Below are 16629 nucleotides of genomic sequence, written 5' to 3' on the forward strand. Positions count from 1 at the left end.
GGTAGAAATTCTCCTGGAGCATAATGGAACCATTCCTGTGGGAGAGCCATCTGTAAGCCAACCTCGGCTATGTTTATTTTTCCTGGGAGCGGAGAGGAAGGGACCAGTAATAACCTGAACCTTGGACACTGTGATGGCAGTCATCACAGGAAGGCCCAGCAGCCTTTTCCCAGAATTTGTCTAACTTGCTTTGGAAAGATTGTCTCATTGCCTTTTGTGGCATGGGATATGAGACACCAGACAGGTGGATGTTGAATGTCAAGAAACCAAAGTGGGGCAGCTAGGTGGTGTAGTGGATAAAGCACCAGCCCTGGAGTCAGGAGTACCTGGGTTCAAATCCGGTCTCAGACACTTAATAATTACCTAACTGTGTGGCCTTGGGCAAGCCACTTAACCCCCCAAAAAAAAGAAACCAAAGAAAGCTGAAACTCAGACAGAATTTTTATGTAGGGGAAGGGGGAAGTTATGATCATGCAATGTCTGCTGTGGTCAGAAGAGGGGGGAACCCCCCCCAACTCCACTCCACTCAGGGAGTTCCCAGGCTCCTTCCCTGTTTCTTCTATTCCTCTTCTATCTTCCTGCTTCTTTCCTGGGAGGTTCTGGAAGCAGATCATCCAGGTAGATGGGAGTCAGTACTCCCAGAGGGTGGCACAGGCAAGGGAGTCCCCATCAGCCTTCAACATGCCCGAGGAGGCTCCCCGCAGATATTTGCCATTTTTGCCTCTGATGGCCACTCGACCCCGCTCCCGAAACTCAAAGAAGAAATCTTCTGACCTCTCGCCATCACTGCACACGTTGCCATTGCTGGCTATATACCAGAACTTACCGCCTCTGCCTAGGGAAGGAGCAGGGGGCAAGTGGGTCAGAATGGAACAGATTGCAGGAGGTTCTACCCCTGCTTTTGATGGGGTTCTACCCCATTTTCTCTCCCCCCCTAGACTTTATCCTTCCCTTCCTCTTCCTTCCCAATCTGACTCTTCTCATCCCCACCTCCCTCAAAGTTGCCTTCTCCTTCTGTAATGGAATGGGAGCTGTCTGGGATAAGAAAGTATGTATAAGGTGACATTGAGGATGGTGAACCTCTCTGCTTGCACAGATCTCCATTGCCCCCTCCTCTCATCCCATTCCTAATGCTTGGTGTAGTGGCTTTTGGGGAGGAAGGTGATGCAGGTGGAAGTTTGGGAGTGGGGGAGAAAGGGTTGTATGATTCCTTTCTGTTGCAGGAAGAAGGCCAGCCCCATCTTACCGGGGTCTGACCAGGTAGGTCATTCACAGCTGGCTCATCCTGTCCATTCCTGTCTCAGTCCCAGCCCCAGCCTCTTTTCCTTCCCAGATTTTAGGAACCTAGCCCTAGTCCTACCGGGGTAGGACTGTAACTTCATATTAACAAGAATCCCAGAAATAGTTAGGAGAAGAAACAGAACTCCCTATATCTGCCTTCCAGTATCACTGACTAGGTAAGCTTTCCTTCAGCAATTGGTAGTTCTGATTTGAAGCAGCATCATATTTGACAGGCCAGATGTGTATAGACAGCTCATTCAGCCAGTGATCAGTGATACAAGACCAAAAGGTGTGTTCTCTATTTGTCATTCCTTTCTCACTCATACCTTGGGGGACAGGGCAAGAGCACCTATCTGACTATGATTTCCTAAGAATGCCAGAATAATAGCAGATACAACTACAGATTCTTCAGACTCTCCCTCCCCATCTTGTCAGGATAGAATGGAGAATGGGGCCAGGGATGGGAATGAGAGGGGAGAGGTAGGGAGACTCACAACTAACACCAGACTTCCCAAGGTGGTCTCAATTCCTATTCTGATTCCTACCCCTGCTCCCCACCCCAAGGCTGCACCTCGGATCTGGTAGGCGCCATCGCTGAAACTGATGTGGAAGACGTCATAGACAGATCGATTTGTATCAAGCAGATTGGAGTTTCGATGGTGGCAGACAAAACCATCATTGCCCCTTAACACCAAGATGGGTCGGTTGATGAGTTTGATGATAAATTCTTCATCCTCACCTGGGCCAAGAAGAGAAGGACTACTATGGGGACTGGGTTGCCTTATCTTGCACTCCCCTTTTCATTCATCTGAACTTGTGTGTGTGTTGGGGAGGGGTCTTTGGTGAGGTGTGTGTCTTGGTGGAGATTAATAGGGAAGGGAAGGGGAGGCCTTTTATATATCAGACACTGTCCTGAATGCTTATAACTACCCTGGGAAGTGAGTACTATTATTATTCTGCATTGCACTCACTGCAAAGTGAGGTTGAGTAACTTGCTTAGGGTCACACAGCTAGTGTCTGAGTCTGGATTTGAATGCAGGTCTTCCTGTCTTCACCACCCAGCTGCCTCTAAGTAGGTAGGGGCTCTTTTCTTCTTTCCAGTTCCAACCGCTTCCCTATCATCTATCAGTTCTTGAACCTGGAACTAAGTATTTCTAGGGATTCCAAAATCAGTGGACTTTCAGACACCTGCCTAGACCTCCTGGCCTGGCAGGCACTCACCAATAAAGTCACTAATGGCTGCGAGATGCCCATTCTTCTTTGTACAGATGTAGCGCCCGTTGCTTGCCTTGAGTGCTATTCGTCGGCCGCGCCATTCGATCTCAAACATGGTTTTGGCAGCACTAGGAAGGAGAAGGGGGACAGTCAGTGTCTTTGGGGAGGAGGGGGTCTGATAGCTTCTCACCCCATCACCCATCTGGTTCTGTTTTGATTGGGATCACCCAGAAGGTCTGTTTCATCCCAGGAAAATGAAAGAAGATCCAAACTAACTCAGGGATTTGAAATCCCTGTATCAGGTGGAAATGGGGGAATGCCTCCCTAAATCAAAGATTCTTAACCTTGTTTGTGTCATGGTTCCCTTTGGTAGTCTGGCAAAGCCCATGGATATCTTAGAATATAATTTTAAAATTCAAAAGATAAAATATAGAGTGTAATAGAGGAAACCAATCATGTTGAAGTTTAGTTATCTAACTTTATAAAGACTCCACATTAAGAACCTTTGTCCTAACCTAAAGAATGGAGCTGTCTCCCCAAAGTCCCTTTCCTCTACTTTTCCTCCCAGATCATAGCTCTGGACCCTGGAATCAAGCCCATTTTTCTTATTCCCTTTGGCTTCAACAACTCTACCTAAGGGAAAGTAGAGGAGAAGGCTCTGTCTACCCTTAACTGGGGTCTCAACCTTAGCTACCTATGCATTTCTAAGCTCCTCATACCCCTTGGAATATAATCTTTGCCTGCCCTCCCTCTTCAATTGCTATTTCTTCCTCTGGTTGAGGTTCCATCCTCCCTTCTACTTCACTTTTATATATGATGCCTTGGGCTCAGCACTGGATGGGGCCTACCTAGTGAAGGATTCAGAAGAAAAGGGAGGAGTGGTCCTTTAGGTCATATGGATGTTACTGCTGAAGATGGAAGTGGATAAGAGTAATGTTGAAGAGGGTGATGCTATCCAATGATGGTGATAATTGTAGTGGAGATGGTAGTGGGGACTATGATAGTGCCATAATGATGATGTTGATTGTAGTGGTGATGGCAGTTGTGCTGGTGATGGTGACAGTGAGGACAGTATTGGGATGATATTCACTTGGAGACTGATAATAGAGATAATAATAATAATAATAATAATAATAATAATAATAATAATAATATAAGTGATAGTGACCAGTGTTAGCAAGGAAGATGATAGTAAAGAAAATGGTGGTGATGAGGTTGGCAAAATAATCCCATCATTCAACTGAAACTTTCTCCAAAGTTATGGACTATCTCTTAATTGATGGTCCTTTCCCCATTCTTTTCTCCTTGACTCTGCAACAGATGACATTGCTGAGCACCTTGTCTTCCTGGATACTCTCTCCTCTGTGTGTTTTGTAATGCTGTCCTCTCTAGGTACCTTCTACCTATCTGACTGCTCCTCCTCCATCTTTGCCCGGTTGACACCCATTTCTTCTTTTTTTTTTCTTTAGTTTTTTTTGCAAGGCAAACGGGGTTAAGTGGCTTGCCCAAGGCCACACAGCTAGGTAATTATTAAGCGTCTGAGACCAGATTTGAACCCAGGTACTCCTGACTCCAGGGCTGGTGCTTTATTCACTGCGCCACCTAGCCTCCCCGACACCCATTTCTTTACTGTGGCTGTACCACAAGCTTCTGTCCTGGACTCCTCTTTCTCTATACTCTCTCACTTGATGGACTAGTCAACTCCCATGAGTTTAATTATCATCTTTATTCAGACAGTTCTCATATCTATATATCCTGCCCTAATCTCTCTCTTGAGCTCTCATCTTCCATCATCAACTGTTTGCAGTGTCTTGTCGGCTTCCCAAACTCAACATGATCAACACACAACACCTTGGGTTTCCCCTCAAACCACCCCTCCCTACATCTGTTGAAGGCACCATCCTTCTTGAGTCCATCCAAGTTCATAATCTGGTTGTTGTCCTAGACTCTTCCTCCCCTAATATCTAACCAAAATTGTAGTTTCTGCCACTACAGAATCTCTCCCATGTCTTCTTCTCACTGCTCATACTGTTATCATCCCATTCCAGGGTCTCATCATTTAGACAAGTCTCTCCAATCTATTTTCCACAGACTACATAAGCAATTTTCCTAAAATATAGGTCTGACCATATCACCTCCTTATTCAATTAACTCCTATTTCTCCTTAATACATCTAGGATCGAAGTTCATTTAAAGTCCTCCACAACCTAGCTAAAACTGACTTTTCTAGCCTTATTACACAATTCACCTTCACCCACCCTATTGTCCAATCAAACTGATCTTCTTAACTATTCCTCATGTACCACACTCTATTTCCTACTTACCTATATGCCTTTGCCCAATTTATTCCTCAAACCTGGATTGATTTTCCTCCTCACCTCTTTAAGACTCTGCTCAAGCTCTGTATTCTATATTACTCCAGCTATTAGTACTCCCCTCTCTGAAAAAAAATATCTATTTTCTGTATATTGTCTTTTACATACTCATGTATTTATATATAATTTATATAATATATATGTATCTAGATAGATATAGATACATACACATCCAGCCATCTATTTATTTATTACTTTATCTAGCTACCTCTTTTAGCCATATGGAAATATATACATATCTCCTTGATGTTTTTTCTCCTTGAAAAGAAAAAGTTTCATATTTTCTTTCATATTCCTAAGACCTAGCACAAGTGATAGTTTCTTGGACTTTATTGATTAATGGTGATGGAAAGAAGGTGATAATAATGACAGTTCTTATGTTTATATACAGTGAGGCTGATGACGGTAGTAACACTAATGGTGATGGAGGTCGTGATGGGTGTAATGGAGATGGTGATGGTGAAGGGGAGACTGGGCAAAGCCAGGAGTAGTCAGGGCTGCTCACACTTGTGTGGCAATAGACTGGATACCCCCATGAGTGACCAGGGTCCAGTAATCCCCAGTGTTGGAATGGAAAATACACTTCTTGGTCTCACGGTCAATTTGCATCTGGAATGTCTCATGGTCCAGCTCTTCATCCTGATTGGCTGAGACGTTGATCCCTAAAAAGAGGAAATGAGTTAGAAGGAAGGAAAGATATGCATCTTAATTGAGCAAAGTAAAGAAGGAAAGTTGAATTCTAGGGTACCTCTCAAGGGAGGAATAAGAATGGATGAAAGGAGGTAGGAATCTTGCCCTTGTGTAGCAATTGAGATAAATCACAGCATCTCTCACAAGCCCCCCTTAACCAGTGGTGTTCTTTGTTGTTCAGTCAATTCAGTTGTGTCAGACTCTTCATAATTTCATAGACCATACTGTCCAAGGAGTTTTCTTGGCAAACATACTAGAGTGGTTTGCCATTTTCTTTTCCAGTTCATTTTATACATGAGAAAACTGAGACAAATGAGTTTAAATGACCAAGGGTTACACAGCTAGCAAGTGTCTGAAGTTGCATTTGAACTCAGGTCTTCTGACTCCAGACCCAGCACTCAATCAACTGATTTACCTTGCTGCCTCATTGGTGTCATACTCAAATAACATATTCATTTATAAAATCACATGTTCACATTATGTTCTATTATTTTTAAATTTTATTTTTCTTTGTTTTGGAGACAATTGGAGTTGAGTGAGACTTGCCTAAGGTTACACTGCTAGTAAGTATCTGAGGCTGGATTTAAACTCAGTTCTCTGGACTCCAGAGTCAGAGTTCTATTTATTGCATTAGCTTGCTGCCCCTTTTTCATTTATCTTGTTAAATATTTCCCCAAAATAATTTAATATGGTTAGCTGTACTTGGTAATATTCCCAGCAGCATGAAGCTGGAAGTGACTGTTTGACCCTTCTGCCCTTGACCACTGGGCTACCAGCCTTTTCTTGAAGGTTTCTAGCTGTTGTCACAAAGGGAAACTAAGCAAGAGAGACAAGCTCAGACAAGGGAGGAAAATCCATCCAAATCCAGTTTGGGGGAGAAATGGACTTAGTTCCCTCCTGTGTCTGATTTCTCCTCCCTAAATAGCCAAGCCACCCTCCTTCTGTTTGCCTAGAAAATCCTCCAAATCATCAGTGCTAATTGGAAAGCTAAGCTGATTGCTGAGGTTTCCATCTGCCCATCAGATGGAGCTGATGTCCCTATTTATAACTCACCCCTTAATCAGCTTGGGTTGGGCAACGTAGTGGGTTCTGTCCTTCCCAGGGCCCCAATGTGGGGTAGGACCTCATTAGGCCACTGAAACACCCTGGGGGGGGGGTTTGTCCCCATTTAGGAAAGAATGCCCAAGTTCTCTGAGCATCAAAGCTTAGCTCACTGGCTGGAAGAGACCCTGGAAGAAGGGGATCAGATCCGGGGCTAGGCTAGGACCACCATGGGGGTATAGGGACATAACAAAGTCAGAGGCTTTGGTGGCAAATTGAGGGAGGGGACCAAACAGAACTGGAAAAGGAGCAATCAACCGGAGCCCCCTACTCAACCAAGATGCACTTAGTTCCTCCTTCCTTTTCTCTTCCCTTCCCCCCCAATCCAGAGGAAACCAAACCCCATGCTCATCACCATCCCCAAATCAGACCCAGTCACCATGGCAACCTGCAGCTTTCAGAACCTTGGCAGATCACAGAGCCTCCCTTACCACCTGCTTCCCACGTGGTCCCCCGGTGGTGGGGCTGGCTCACACATGAGGGGAGGCGGTGGGGGGGGGGGATGAAGAGGAGGCAGCTTTGACAACTGAAAGTAAATAGCCGCCTACATGTGCTGTGGGGGAGGATGGAGGGAGGGTCAGGCCAGCCCTTCTGGTGCCCAACATTCACCAGGGGAAGCCCTGGAACTTCTCCCCTGTCACCGAGAAGATAAGACAAGGGAGCCTTCCTGCCTCAGGTGAAGGAGGCTCGGGCAGCAAGCCAGTGCCCATGATGCTCCTGCTGCAAAGAACACCCTGCTCCTTTCCTTTAAGCTCCACCTGTCCTGCAGGTAGCCACAAGCCTAGGGCCCACAGGTATCTAGACAAGTCACTTAACCCTGTTTGCCTCAGTTTTCCTCAACTGTAAAGTAACAATATCAAATAATATCTAGGTATCTCAGTGGATAAGCACATTGGGCCTGGAGTAATAAGACCCGAGTTCCAATCTAGACTCAGACATTTACTAGCTGTGTGACTCTGAACAAGGGACTTAAAAAAACAAACAAAAAAAAACAAAAACCTCTCCTTGCCTCAGTTTCCCCATCTGTAAAAATGAAGATATCAAATAGTATCTAGGTGGCTCAATGGATAGTACCCTGGGCCCGGACATCAGCAAGATCAGAGTTCAAATCTAGCTTCATATATTTAAAAAATTGTGTGACCAAATTATATGCTCTTTATAAAGTATTTAGCACAATGACAATCTGTCCCATATATGTTCTTGATCATCACACAAAAAGACTAATCTCTCCTGGCCTGACCAAAGCAGAGTTAAAATCACAGAATCTGAGAGTTGAGAAGGACAGCAGAAGGCATCAAGACCAACTCACACTAAGAAAAGAAATGGCCCTACAACAGAACACCTGAGAAGTGGTCATCAGGCCTTTGGTCCATTGAGGGGCAACCCAACACCTCTGAGGGAGGCCCCGGTAATAGCAAGCATTTATCAGTGTAAAATTAACCTATGCCTGGTGCCAAGGGCTTTACAATTATTATCTTCTTTGATCATCACAACAACCCTAGAGATAGGTGTTATTTTTGTTGTTATTGTGGACTCTTTGTGGCTCCATTTAGGGTTTTCTCGGCAGAGACACTGGAGTAGTTTGCCATTTCATTCTTCAGTCCACTTTACAGAAGAGCAAACTGAGGTAAACAGGGTTTAAGTGACTTGCCCAGGGTCATACAACTAGTGAATGAGGCAGGATTTGAACTCAGGTCTTCCTGTTTCCAGTCCCAGAACTCTATCCACTGTACCATCTAGCTACTTCATAGGATTGTGGTAAGAATCAAATCTAAACAAGATAAAATATGGTATACTTGGTAAATGTTTAACAATTGACTCTCTAGAAAAAAAATACACACAACACACTTTTTACCTTTTTCTTTTTTTTAGTTTTTTTTAAGTTTTTTTTTTTTTTGCAAGGCAATGGGGTTAAGTGGCTTGCCCAAGGCCACACAGGTAGGTAATTATTAAGTGTCTGATACCGGATTTGAACCCAGGTACTCCTGACTCCAAGGCCGGTGCTCTATCCACTACGGCACCTAGCCACCCCCTTCCTTTTTCTTGAAGGGTGTAGTTTGCCATTTATTTCTCCAGCTCTTTTTACAGATGAAAAAACCGAGACAAAGAGGAGTAAGTGACTTGCCCAGGATCACACAACCTGTTAATTTCTGAGGCCAAATTTGAACTCAGACTAGAGGTCTGGCACTCCATTCATTGTACCACCTGGCTACCCACTCATGAAACACTTTTAATTTTAATTTGCATTGCTAGCATTTTCTCCATCACTTCCTTAAGTCTAGACAACCAACAAAATGTTAAATCAAATCTTGCTCACACTGAAATTTCTTTTCTTTTCTTTTTCTTAAGTTTTTTACAAGGCAAATGGGGTTAAGTGGCTTGCCCAAGGCCACACAGCTAGGTAATTATTAAGTGTCTGAGTCTGGATTTGAACTCAGGTCCCCCGACTCCAGGGCCGGTGCCCTATCCACTGCGCCACCTAGGCACCCCTACACACTGAAATTTCTAACAATCTCAGAATACTACTCTCTAGGCTGCATTTTCATTGACTGTTTCCTGAGCCTGTAACCTTCTCTCTCTTCTCATGTTTAACTCCTGGTTTCTTTGGCTTCCTTCAAGTCTCACCTTCTTCCAGAAGTCTTTCCCCATCCCCCTTAATGCTAGTGTCTCTCTCCTCTATTGATAATCTATAATTTATCCATTTATATCAGATCTGGAATCAGGAAGCTTGAGTTCAAATCCAACCTCAAATGCTATTTATGTGACCCTGGACAAATCACTTAATCCTGTTTGCCTCAGTTTCCTCAACTGTAAATTGAACTGGAGAAGGAGATGGCAAGATGCCAAGGAAACCCCCCAAATGAAGACATGAAGAGAACAACCAAAAAATGATTGAAAAACATCTTATTTACACAGAGTCATTGTCATGTTGTTTCATTCTTCTTAAGACTTTAACATATAGTAGGTGCTTTATAAATATTTGTTGACTGACTGATCACTAAGTTTCCATCTGATCTTATCCCTTCTGCTTCAGTTTTTCCTCCTTTTCCCCCAAATGTGGACTCTGGGTCTGGGTGGAGCAGGACTGAGAAATCAAAGGGTCAGAGGATCCCAGATTTAGCTCTAACAAAGTCATCAAGTCCAACCTCTTCATTTTACACATGAAGAAGCTGAGGTCTGGAGACATGAAGCATCACACAGCTAGTAGGTATCTGAGGCAGGATTTGAGCCCAGGTCCTCTAGACTCCAAGTCTGAAGTTAGAAAGGGTGGACAACTCTCAAGTTTGTATTTTAAATGCCAAAAATCCTTCTCTCCCTGTTCTAAACTCAGCCTGGGCACAGGGCCAGAGGCTCAGACTCCTGACTGTTACTAAGGAGAGGGAGAAGGAGATGTGATAAAAGATTATTGCATTTTCATTTGCATATGATTACCCAGAACGCTAGTTTCTACCCTACCTCAGGTTCTGGGATGGGGGGGTGCTATGGGCCCTGGCACACCATCTCTGTATTTAGGCTGCCCAAATACCTACCATCTCCCTAAGGGTGGTGGGGGAGCCAGATAAGCAAGGGAGGAGAGGGGGCTTTTACTCTGAAAAGCAGATAAGTGAGGAGGTTGACTGGATTGCAGGAACTAATTTATTCTATTCTAGGGATTTCTTCACCTTTTTTTTTTTCCTTAGGCAAATCCCTTTGTTAGTATAATAAAACCTATGGATCTCTTCTCAGATAAAAGATTTTTAAAAGCTATAAAGTAAAATACATAAGATTACCAAGGAAACCAGTTATATTCAAATACAGTTATCCAAAAATTTTTTTCTTAAAGTTTCTGGACTCCAGGTTAAGAGTCCCTTTATTCGCTCATTTAATCATCATTATCGTCATCTTCGTGGCTGACATTTATATAGCAATTTCAGTTTTGCAAAGTGCAAAGTAGATTATGAGATCATTCAAGTGAGCGCTTGTTTGATTTATTGATTCATTCAACAAACATTTAATTAAGTTCTTCCCGTGTCCAAAGTACTGAGATGAATCAGATCTCTCACACGCCTTCCGGCTTGAAAATTCTTTGATTCTAGAAATGGTTCCTAATTTCAAGGGAGAGAAGGTTATTTAATAAAAGCAAAAGGGGACTCTTTTAGGGACCAAGGCCAGGGCCAGGTACTTAATACAGATGATATTACTTCCCCTATCAGCTCTAGTTTCTCTTCTCTAAGATAAGGTAATTGCTTAAGGAAAAAAAAGGAAAAGGTCTTATATGTACAAAAATTTGTAAAGCAGCTCTTGTGGTGGCAAAGAACTAAAAACTAAGGGGCTACCCATCAATTTGGGAATGGCTGAAAAAATTATGGATCCCTGAACAAATATGAAACATGAATAGAATAGAAAACTACTATGCTATAAGTAGTACTTCCCACTAGGAGGCACCACAGAGTAATGAGCCTAGCGTTAGGAAGAATTGAATTCCAAACCATCCTCAGACACTAACTAGCTGTGTGACCTTGAATAAGTCATTTGATCTCTCTCCCCCTCATTTTCCTCAACTTTAAAAGAGGGATACATCATAGCAACTACCTCCCAAGATTGTTTTGAACATCAGATGAGATAATATTTGTAAGCACTTAATATAGTTCATTGAAGGCATCATATAAATATTATTCCCTTCCTTTTCAAGGAAACCTAGGAAATTTGTAGGGGTTGATGCAGAGTGAAGTAGGCAGAAATAGGAAAACAATTATGTAATAACAGCTATTTTGAAAGACCTGATCAATGCAAAAACCAACCACGAATCCAAAGGACTGATAACCAAGCATGCACCATTTGACAGAAAAATGATGGATTAAGGGTGCAGAATGAATTGTATAATTTTGGAAATGGCCAATGTGGAAATTTATTTTGCTTGACAATGCATTCTTCAGGTAACTAGGTGGTGCAGTGGATAGAGAATTGGGCCTGGAGTCAAGAAGACCTGAGTTCAAATGCAGCCTTAGACACTTATTGATTGGGTCACCCTGGCCAAGTCACTTAACCCTGTTTACCTCAACTTCCTTATTTATAAAGTGAGCTGGAGAAGAAAATACTCACTCCAGTATCTTTGCCAAGAAAACCCCAAATGAAACCAAGAAGGATCACATATGACTGAAATGACTGAACAACAACATGTATAGCTGTGACAAGGGTTTGTTTTTCTCTTCTTTTCATGGAGGGGGGAGTAGGAGGGGAAAATAATAAAAATTTGATCATTGAAAAAAACTGAGGGAACTGGACTATAATGGGCTCTAAGCTCCTATGTGTGGCCTCCTGTGGGCCTTGCCCCTTGGGCTATTCTGGTACCAGTAAATAACCCAGGATCACCTGTCATGTGGGAGAACTTGAGTGAAGGACAACATTGAAAATCAAGATAATTCAATTTGGGGGTATTTGAAGTAGGACCAGGAAAATGTTCCACAAATTTTCCAGGAATCATAACTTCCAAATCCAGCTTTTCATGGACCTTTGGCATCTTATTGTGCTCCCTAATACAGGCTCCCCTCCTTCTTCCTCCCTAAACAAGGGCTCCTAACCTGAGGTCCATGAAACAAATAAACAAAAAACAAATTAAGAACCCCTGCTCCAGAGCTTCTTGGAAGACAAGACATACCTGTTTTTACTTTTTAAAGCTCAGAAGGTACCAAAGAAAGTCTAGGAAAATTATATGAGAACTAGATAATGGGGGAATTGGGGGGGGTCTCTCTGTTAAGAGGTTCTTGTCTGCTCTCTCAACCTCAGGTAAATGGCTCCATCTCTCTTCCCTCATTACTGAAGGTTGAGGAGTCCCTTCTTTCTCCTGCCTTCCTCTCTAAGACCACCAAAGGTAACTTAAGAATGAGATCTGTTTCCTTGGCTTACATGCCAAAGCTTATACACCTGACCAAGTCCCTCCAAAAATTTGGAATGAAGGCTGTTCTTGGAGAGATTGAAGGAGCAGAAGATAAGGGAAAGAGAGAGACCTTCCTCTCTCCCCCTAGTTGGACTGTATCCTTAGGGTCTACTATCCTTCTCTTACCCTAACTTTGAAGTTCCCATCCCTGAGACATATTTTGAATGTGGTCAATGCAGGAAATTTGTTTTGTTTGAGTATAAATATTTGCTATAAGGGTTTTGTTTTCTCTTTTTAATTTGAACAGGGGAGTTGACAGAAGAGAAAATAGATTTCTTAAAAATAGAAATATTAATTTAAAAAAACCCTCTTTTTTCCTACTACCTCTCTTCATGTTCTCCTCCATATACTACTCAGCCCTAGTCCTCTATTGCCCCTGGGCATGTTGTTTAAACACTCTCAAGCTCAGTTTGGCCACCTTTAAAGTGGTGATCATAGTATCTACCTCACAGGTGTTTGAGAAGATCAAATGAAAAATACATGTACAGTTCTTTGCAAAACCTAAGTGCTGTATAAATAAATGTTAATAATTGCTATTATCATGATTGTTATCTTCTTCTGTCCTCTCTTTCTAGTGTGTTCCCTAGAATATTCTATTGTTTAAAAAAAGAGAAAGAAAAAGAATGAAAGAGAGAAAGATAAAAAGACAAAGGAAGGAAGGTAGGAAGAGAGAGAGGAAAAGTGAAAGGCAGGAAGAAAGGAGGAAGGAAGGAAGGAATAATTAAGGAATATTAAGTTTATACAATATTAAGTTTATATATAATTGGATACTTTAAAAATGTTTATTGAATGCATGCTTAACAAAGTATTTGTTGAGCTGTCTGAAATTCATGAAACTAGCTCTTTTTAATCCTTATGCCAAGACCTACCTACTCAATAACCTTGAGAGAGAAAGGAAGGAAGGAAGAGAGAGAGAGAGAGAGAGAGAGAGAGAGAGAGAGAGAGAGAGAGAGAGAGAGAGAGAGAGAGAGAGAGAGAGAGAGACAAGAGAGAAGGAAAAAAAGAAAGGCAGGGAGAAAGGAAGAAAGAAGAAAGAAAAAAGAAAGGAAGGAAGGAAGAGAAAGAAAGCTCTATATCCTATCTTTTCCTATCACATTTCTTTTAATTTTTCTTGTTTCTCCCTGAAACCTGGTTTTCTCCAGAAGATACAACTCCACACATTCCCTTCCAATGCTAACTAGCACCTCAGAGACCACTGCTCCTCCTCTCACACTTTCTGACCCTCAAGGCAGAAGGAATTGACACTTTTGGCGCTTCCCACTTTCTCCTTCAATCGCTATTCAATAAACATTTATTTACCTACCACAAGCTGGGAACAATGCCAAGTACTGGGGATACAAACCAGAAAAAGACAGTCCCTGCCCTCAAGGAACTTGCAATCTAATGGGACGCCAACACAAAAAAAGAGAAATGAGCTGGAAGTACTCTAACACCTGTCCTCCTTTAAACTTCACTCCAAACTGTCCATATCCTTGTTGCTGTTATCTGCAGACCTCCAGGTTATTTCCTCTCTCTCAAAAGTTGAGGAACACACTTTTCTCTATTCCAGTCCTTGCCCTTTCAAATACTGGGGCTCCAGTCGCTTAAGCACCTCAACTCCCTTGGTTCTATCTACAATGAACCTTCAGCACAGACAGTGGTGGCTGGGCCATGTCCTTCTGCCCTCTCCTCCCTTCACTCTTGTTTGTGCAATCACTCCTGCCGAGGATACCCTCCCTCCCCTCCCATTTTTGTGTCATGGGCCCCTTTTGGATGGTGTTTGGTAAAGCAGCTGGAGAACCATCTCAGAATGATGTTTTTTAAATGCATAAAATAAACAGATTAAAAGAGGAAACCAAAAGTCAGTGAAAATCAAGATGTAATATCCCCCCTCCAGTTTAACAAATTCGTGGACTTCCTGTAAGATCCCCTTGTCTATCTATAAAAGACCTTCCCTTCCTTTAAGATCAGGCTTCTTTGAATCTTTCCCTAATCTCTCCATCTCAAGTTATTTGTCTTTCTCTGAATCTCTTTAAATATTCCATTTAGCCCTTTCCTTTACTTATTATATTTTAAATTGTGCTATAATGACCTGTTTATATGAGGTATACTAGGTAGTAGATTCAAGGAGAGGAAGGATGGTATGGTCTGCCCCAGGGCCTAGCAAACATCATATGTATCTAAGGCTATCCACCCTAACCCTCCATCCTGGGAATGCATTCCCTTATCATCTCTGCCAGAATTTCAATATCTTTCTCTTCATACAAAGGTTAAACTCAGCTGCCTCCACTTTCCTGATCCCCAGCTAAATGGAAATTCCCCTAGAACATTTTATCTGAATTCCTTTTTTGACCCCAGCATCCTTATTTTGTCTTTTAAGTAATTAATTCTGTTCCTCTCTACTCCTGCTTGCCACTGAATGTACTCTTTAAAGGCCAAGGCCATGTCATTCTCCATATTTACACCACTAGTCCCTAGCACAATATTAACTTTATATATAATTGGATACTTTAAACATGTTTATTGAATGCATGCTTAACAAAGTATTTGTTGAGCTGTCTGAAATTCCTGAAACCAGCTCTTTTTAATCCTTATGCCAAGACCTACCTACTCAATAACCTTGACCTCTATGTACTCCTTTCCCTGGTCTTGAACTTCTCCACCAAGCCTATTAAGTTTTTCTGCATTACCTCAATGGGGTGAATGCAGGGGTGAGTGGTTTTCAGCTTGGTCAGGGACCCCATTCCCCCCCCCTAAAAAAAAAATCTGGGCTGGTTACAGTGACACAGCTGGACCTCACTGATTTTATATTGATATACCCCTGCCCACTAGGAGGCTCTGGTCATAGGAGAGAGCCTGGAGGTGGGGGGAGGAAGGGGATTAGTAGATTTACCTTGTCGGATAGAAACGTAGCGCCCATTGGAGCCCATGAACACCACTTGGGGATGACTCTCCTCCAGGTCAAAGAGTTCATCCTTGCTTGGCTTGGAGCTGCGCCCAGCCTTGAGGGTCCCAGTGGGCCCCATGGGGGCCAGGTACCTGCCATCACAATCCTTGAAAGCCAACTTGCCAGCTTTGAATTCCAGGGTATAGCGAGCCCGGGGCTCTGGTTCCCACACCAATTTACCATCATTGCGCAAATAGCGACTGTCACAGGTCTTCAGACAGTATTGCTTGTTTAGGAAAATAAGGGTAATGAGGGCATCCACACCCCAAGGAATGTTGCTGTCAGTTGCAATCTCATCCTCCTGTGGGCACAAGTGTGCATAGCGCCGGCGGCTGATGCTCAACAGATTGGCCTGGGGATGGATGGCAAGGTGGACTGTCCAGAGCTCAGCAGGAGTGATAGTTGGTGAAAAGCAGGAGAGATGGTCCTCAGAGCCTCCAAAAAATCGCCTATAGGGTTCTGACTGCAAGGCCCAGCGCCCGTCTGAGTGGGTGACGATTAGGAAGCGGGCATCCTGGCCCGGCTTCTCTGCCTCACAGGACACCTTTCCATCCTGATCAGCTTCCAGATAGCGTCCCAGGTGGCTTCGGAAGAAGACAGCTGAACTGTTGCCTTCATCTTGCTCCAGGACCCATATCTGCTTTCTCTTAAGACTGGAGGCTGAGGCATTTACCTTGAAGCCAAAGCTTTCAGCCGTCAGATAGCGGTCCTCTTCATTGATCAAGCCAAATTGGATCTTCAGCACCTGGTGGATCCCATTGGTTGGCATCTTTGGGGCCCCCAGGGGACCCCTTGCAACAATGGCTTATCCTGCCCCACCTGATGTGGGTACCCACTTTGCTTCCTTTTGAACTCCAGACTCTCCTGGTCTCCAGCAGATAATGCTTAGCTGACTGAACTTGAGTATCTCTGCCGTTACAGGTCAGGGGCCACCCTCCCTGGGTGCTGATTCTTTAGCTATCACCTGAGATCCGCTCATTGAAGCCCATGGGTCAGGGGTTCCCAGGGCTGCCTGCTCTTCCGCTGCCCAGTACCTGCCTCTGAGGCACCACCAGGTCACCTCTTACATGACCAGTGCAGCAGGGGAGGGAGAGAGTGAGGAGCGATGAGGTGGATCAGACAAT

General features: G+C 43.4%; 1 protein-coding gene across 2 annotated transcripts; it reads right to left on the reverse strand.

The window, feature by feature from the left end:
• Positions 1-551: 551 nt before the first annotated feature.
• On the reverse strand, positions 552-16274 carry FSCN2 (fascin actin-bundling protein 2, retinal). 2 transcript variants are annotated; one of them, XM_074220635.1, is made up of 5 exons: positions 15452-16274; positions 5377-5533; positions 2503-2624; positions 1853-2020; positions 552-835 (listed from the first exon to the last, which is right to left on the reverse strand). In XM_074220635.1, the coding sequence occupies exons 1-5, from the start codon at positions 16272-16274 to the stop codon at positions 630-632; spliced, it is 1476 nt and encodes a 491-aa protein (XP_074076736.1). In that variant the 3' UTR covers positions 552-629. The 2 variants fall into 2 exon arrangements, with proteins under 2 accessions (XP_074076736.1, XP_074076735.1); XM_074220634.1 differs by having other exon boundaries at positions 1853-2061; positions 2499-2624.
• Positions 16275-16629: the final 355 nt, after the last annotated feature.

This window comes from Macrotis lagotis, chromosome 2 (genome assembly GCF_037893015.1).
Source record: "Macrotis lagotis isolate mMagLag1 chromosome 2, bilby.v1.9.chrom.fasta, whole genome shotgun sequence".
Taxonomy (NCBI): domain Eukaryota; kingdom Metazoa; phylum Chordata; class Mammalia; order Peramelemorphia; family Peramelidae; genus Macrotis; species Macrotis lagotis.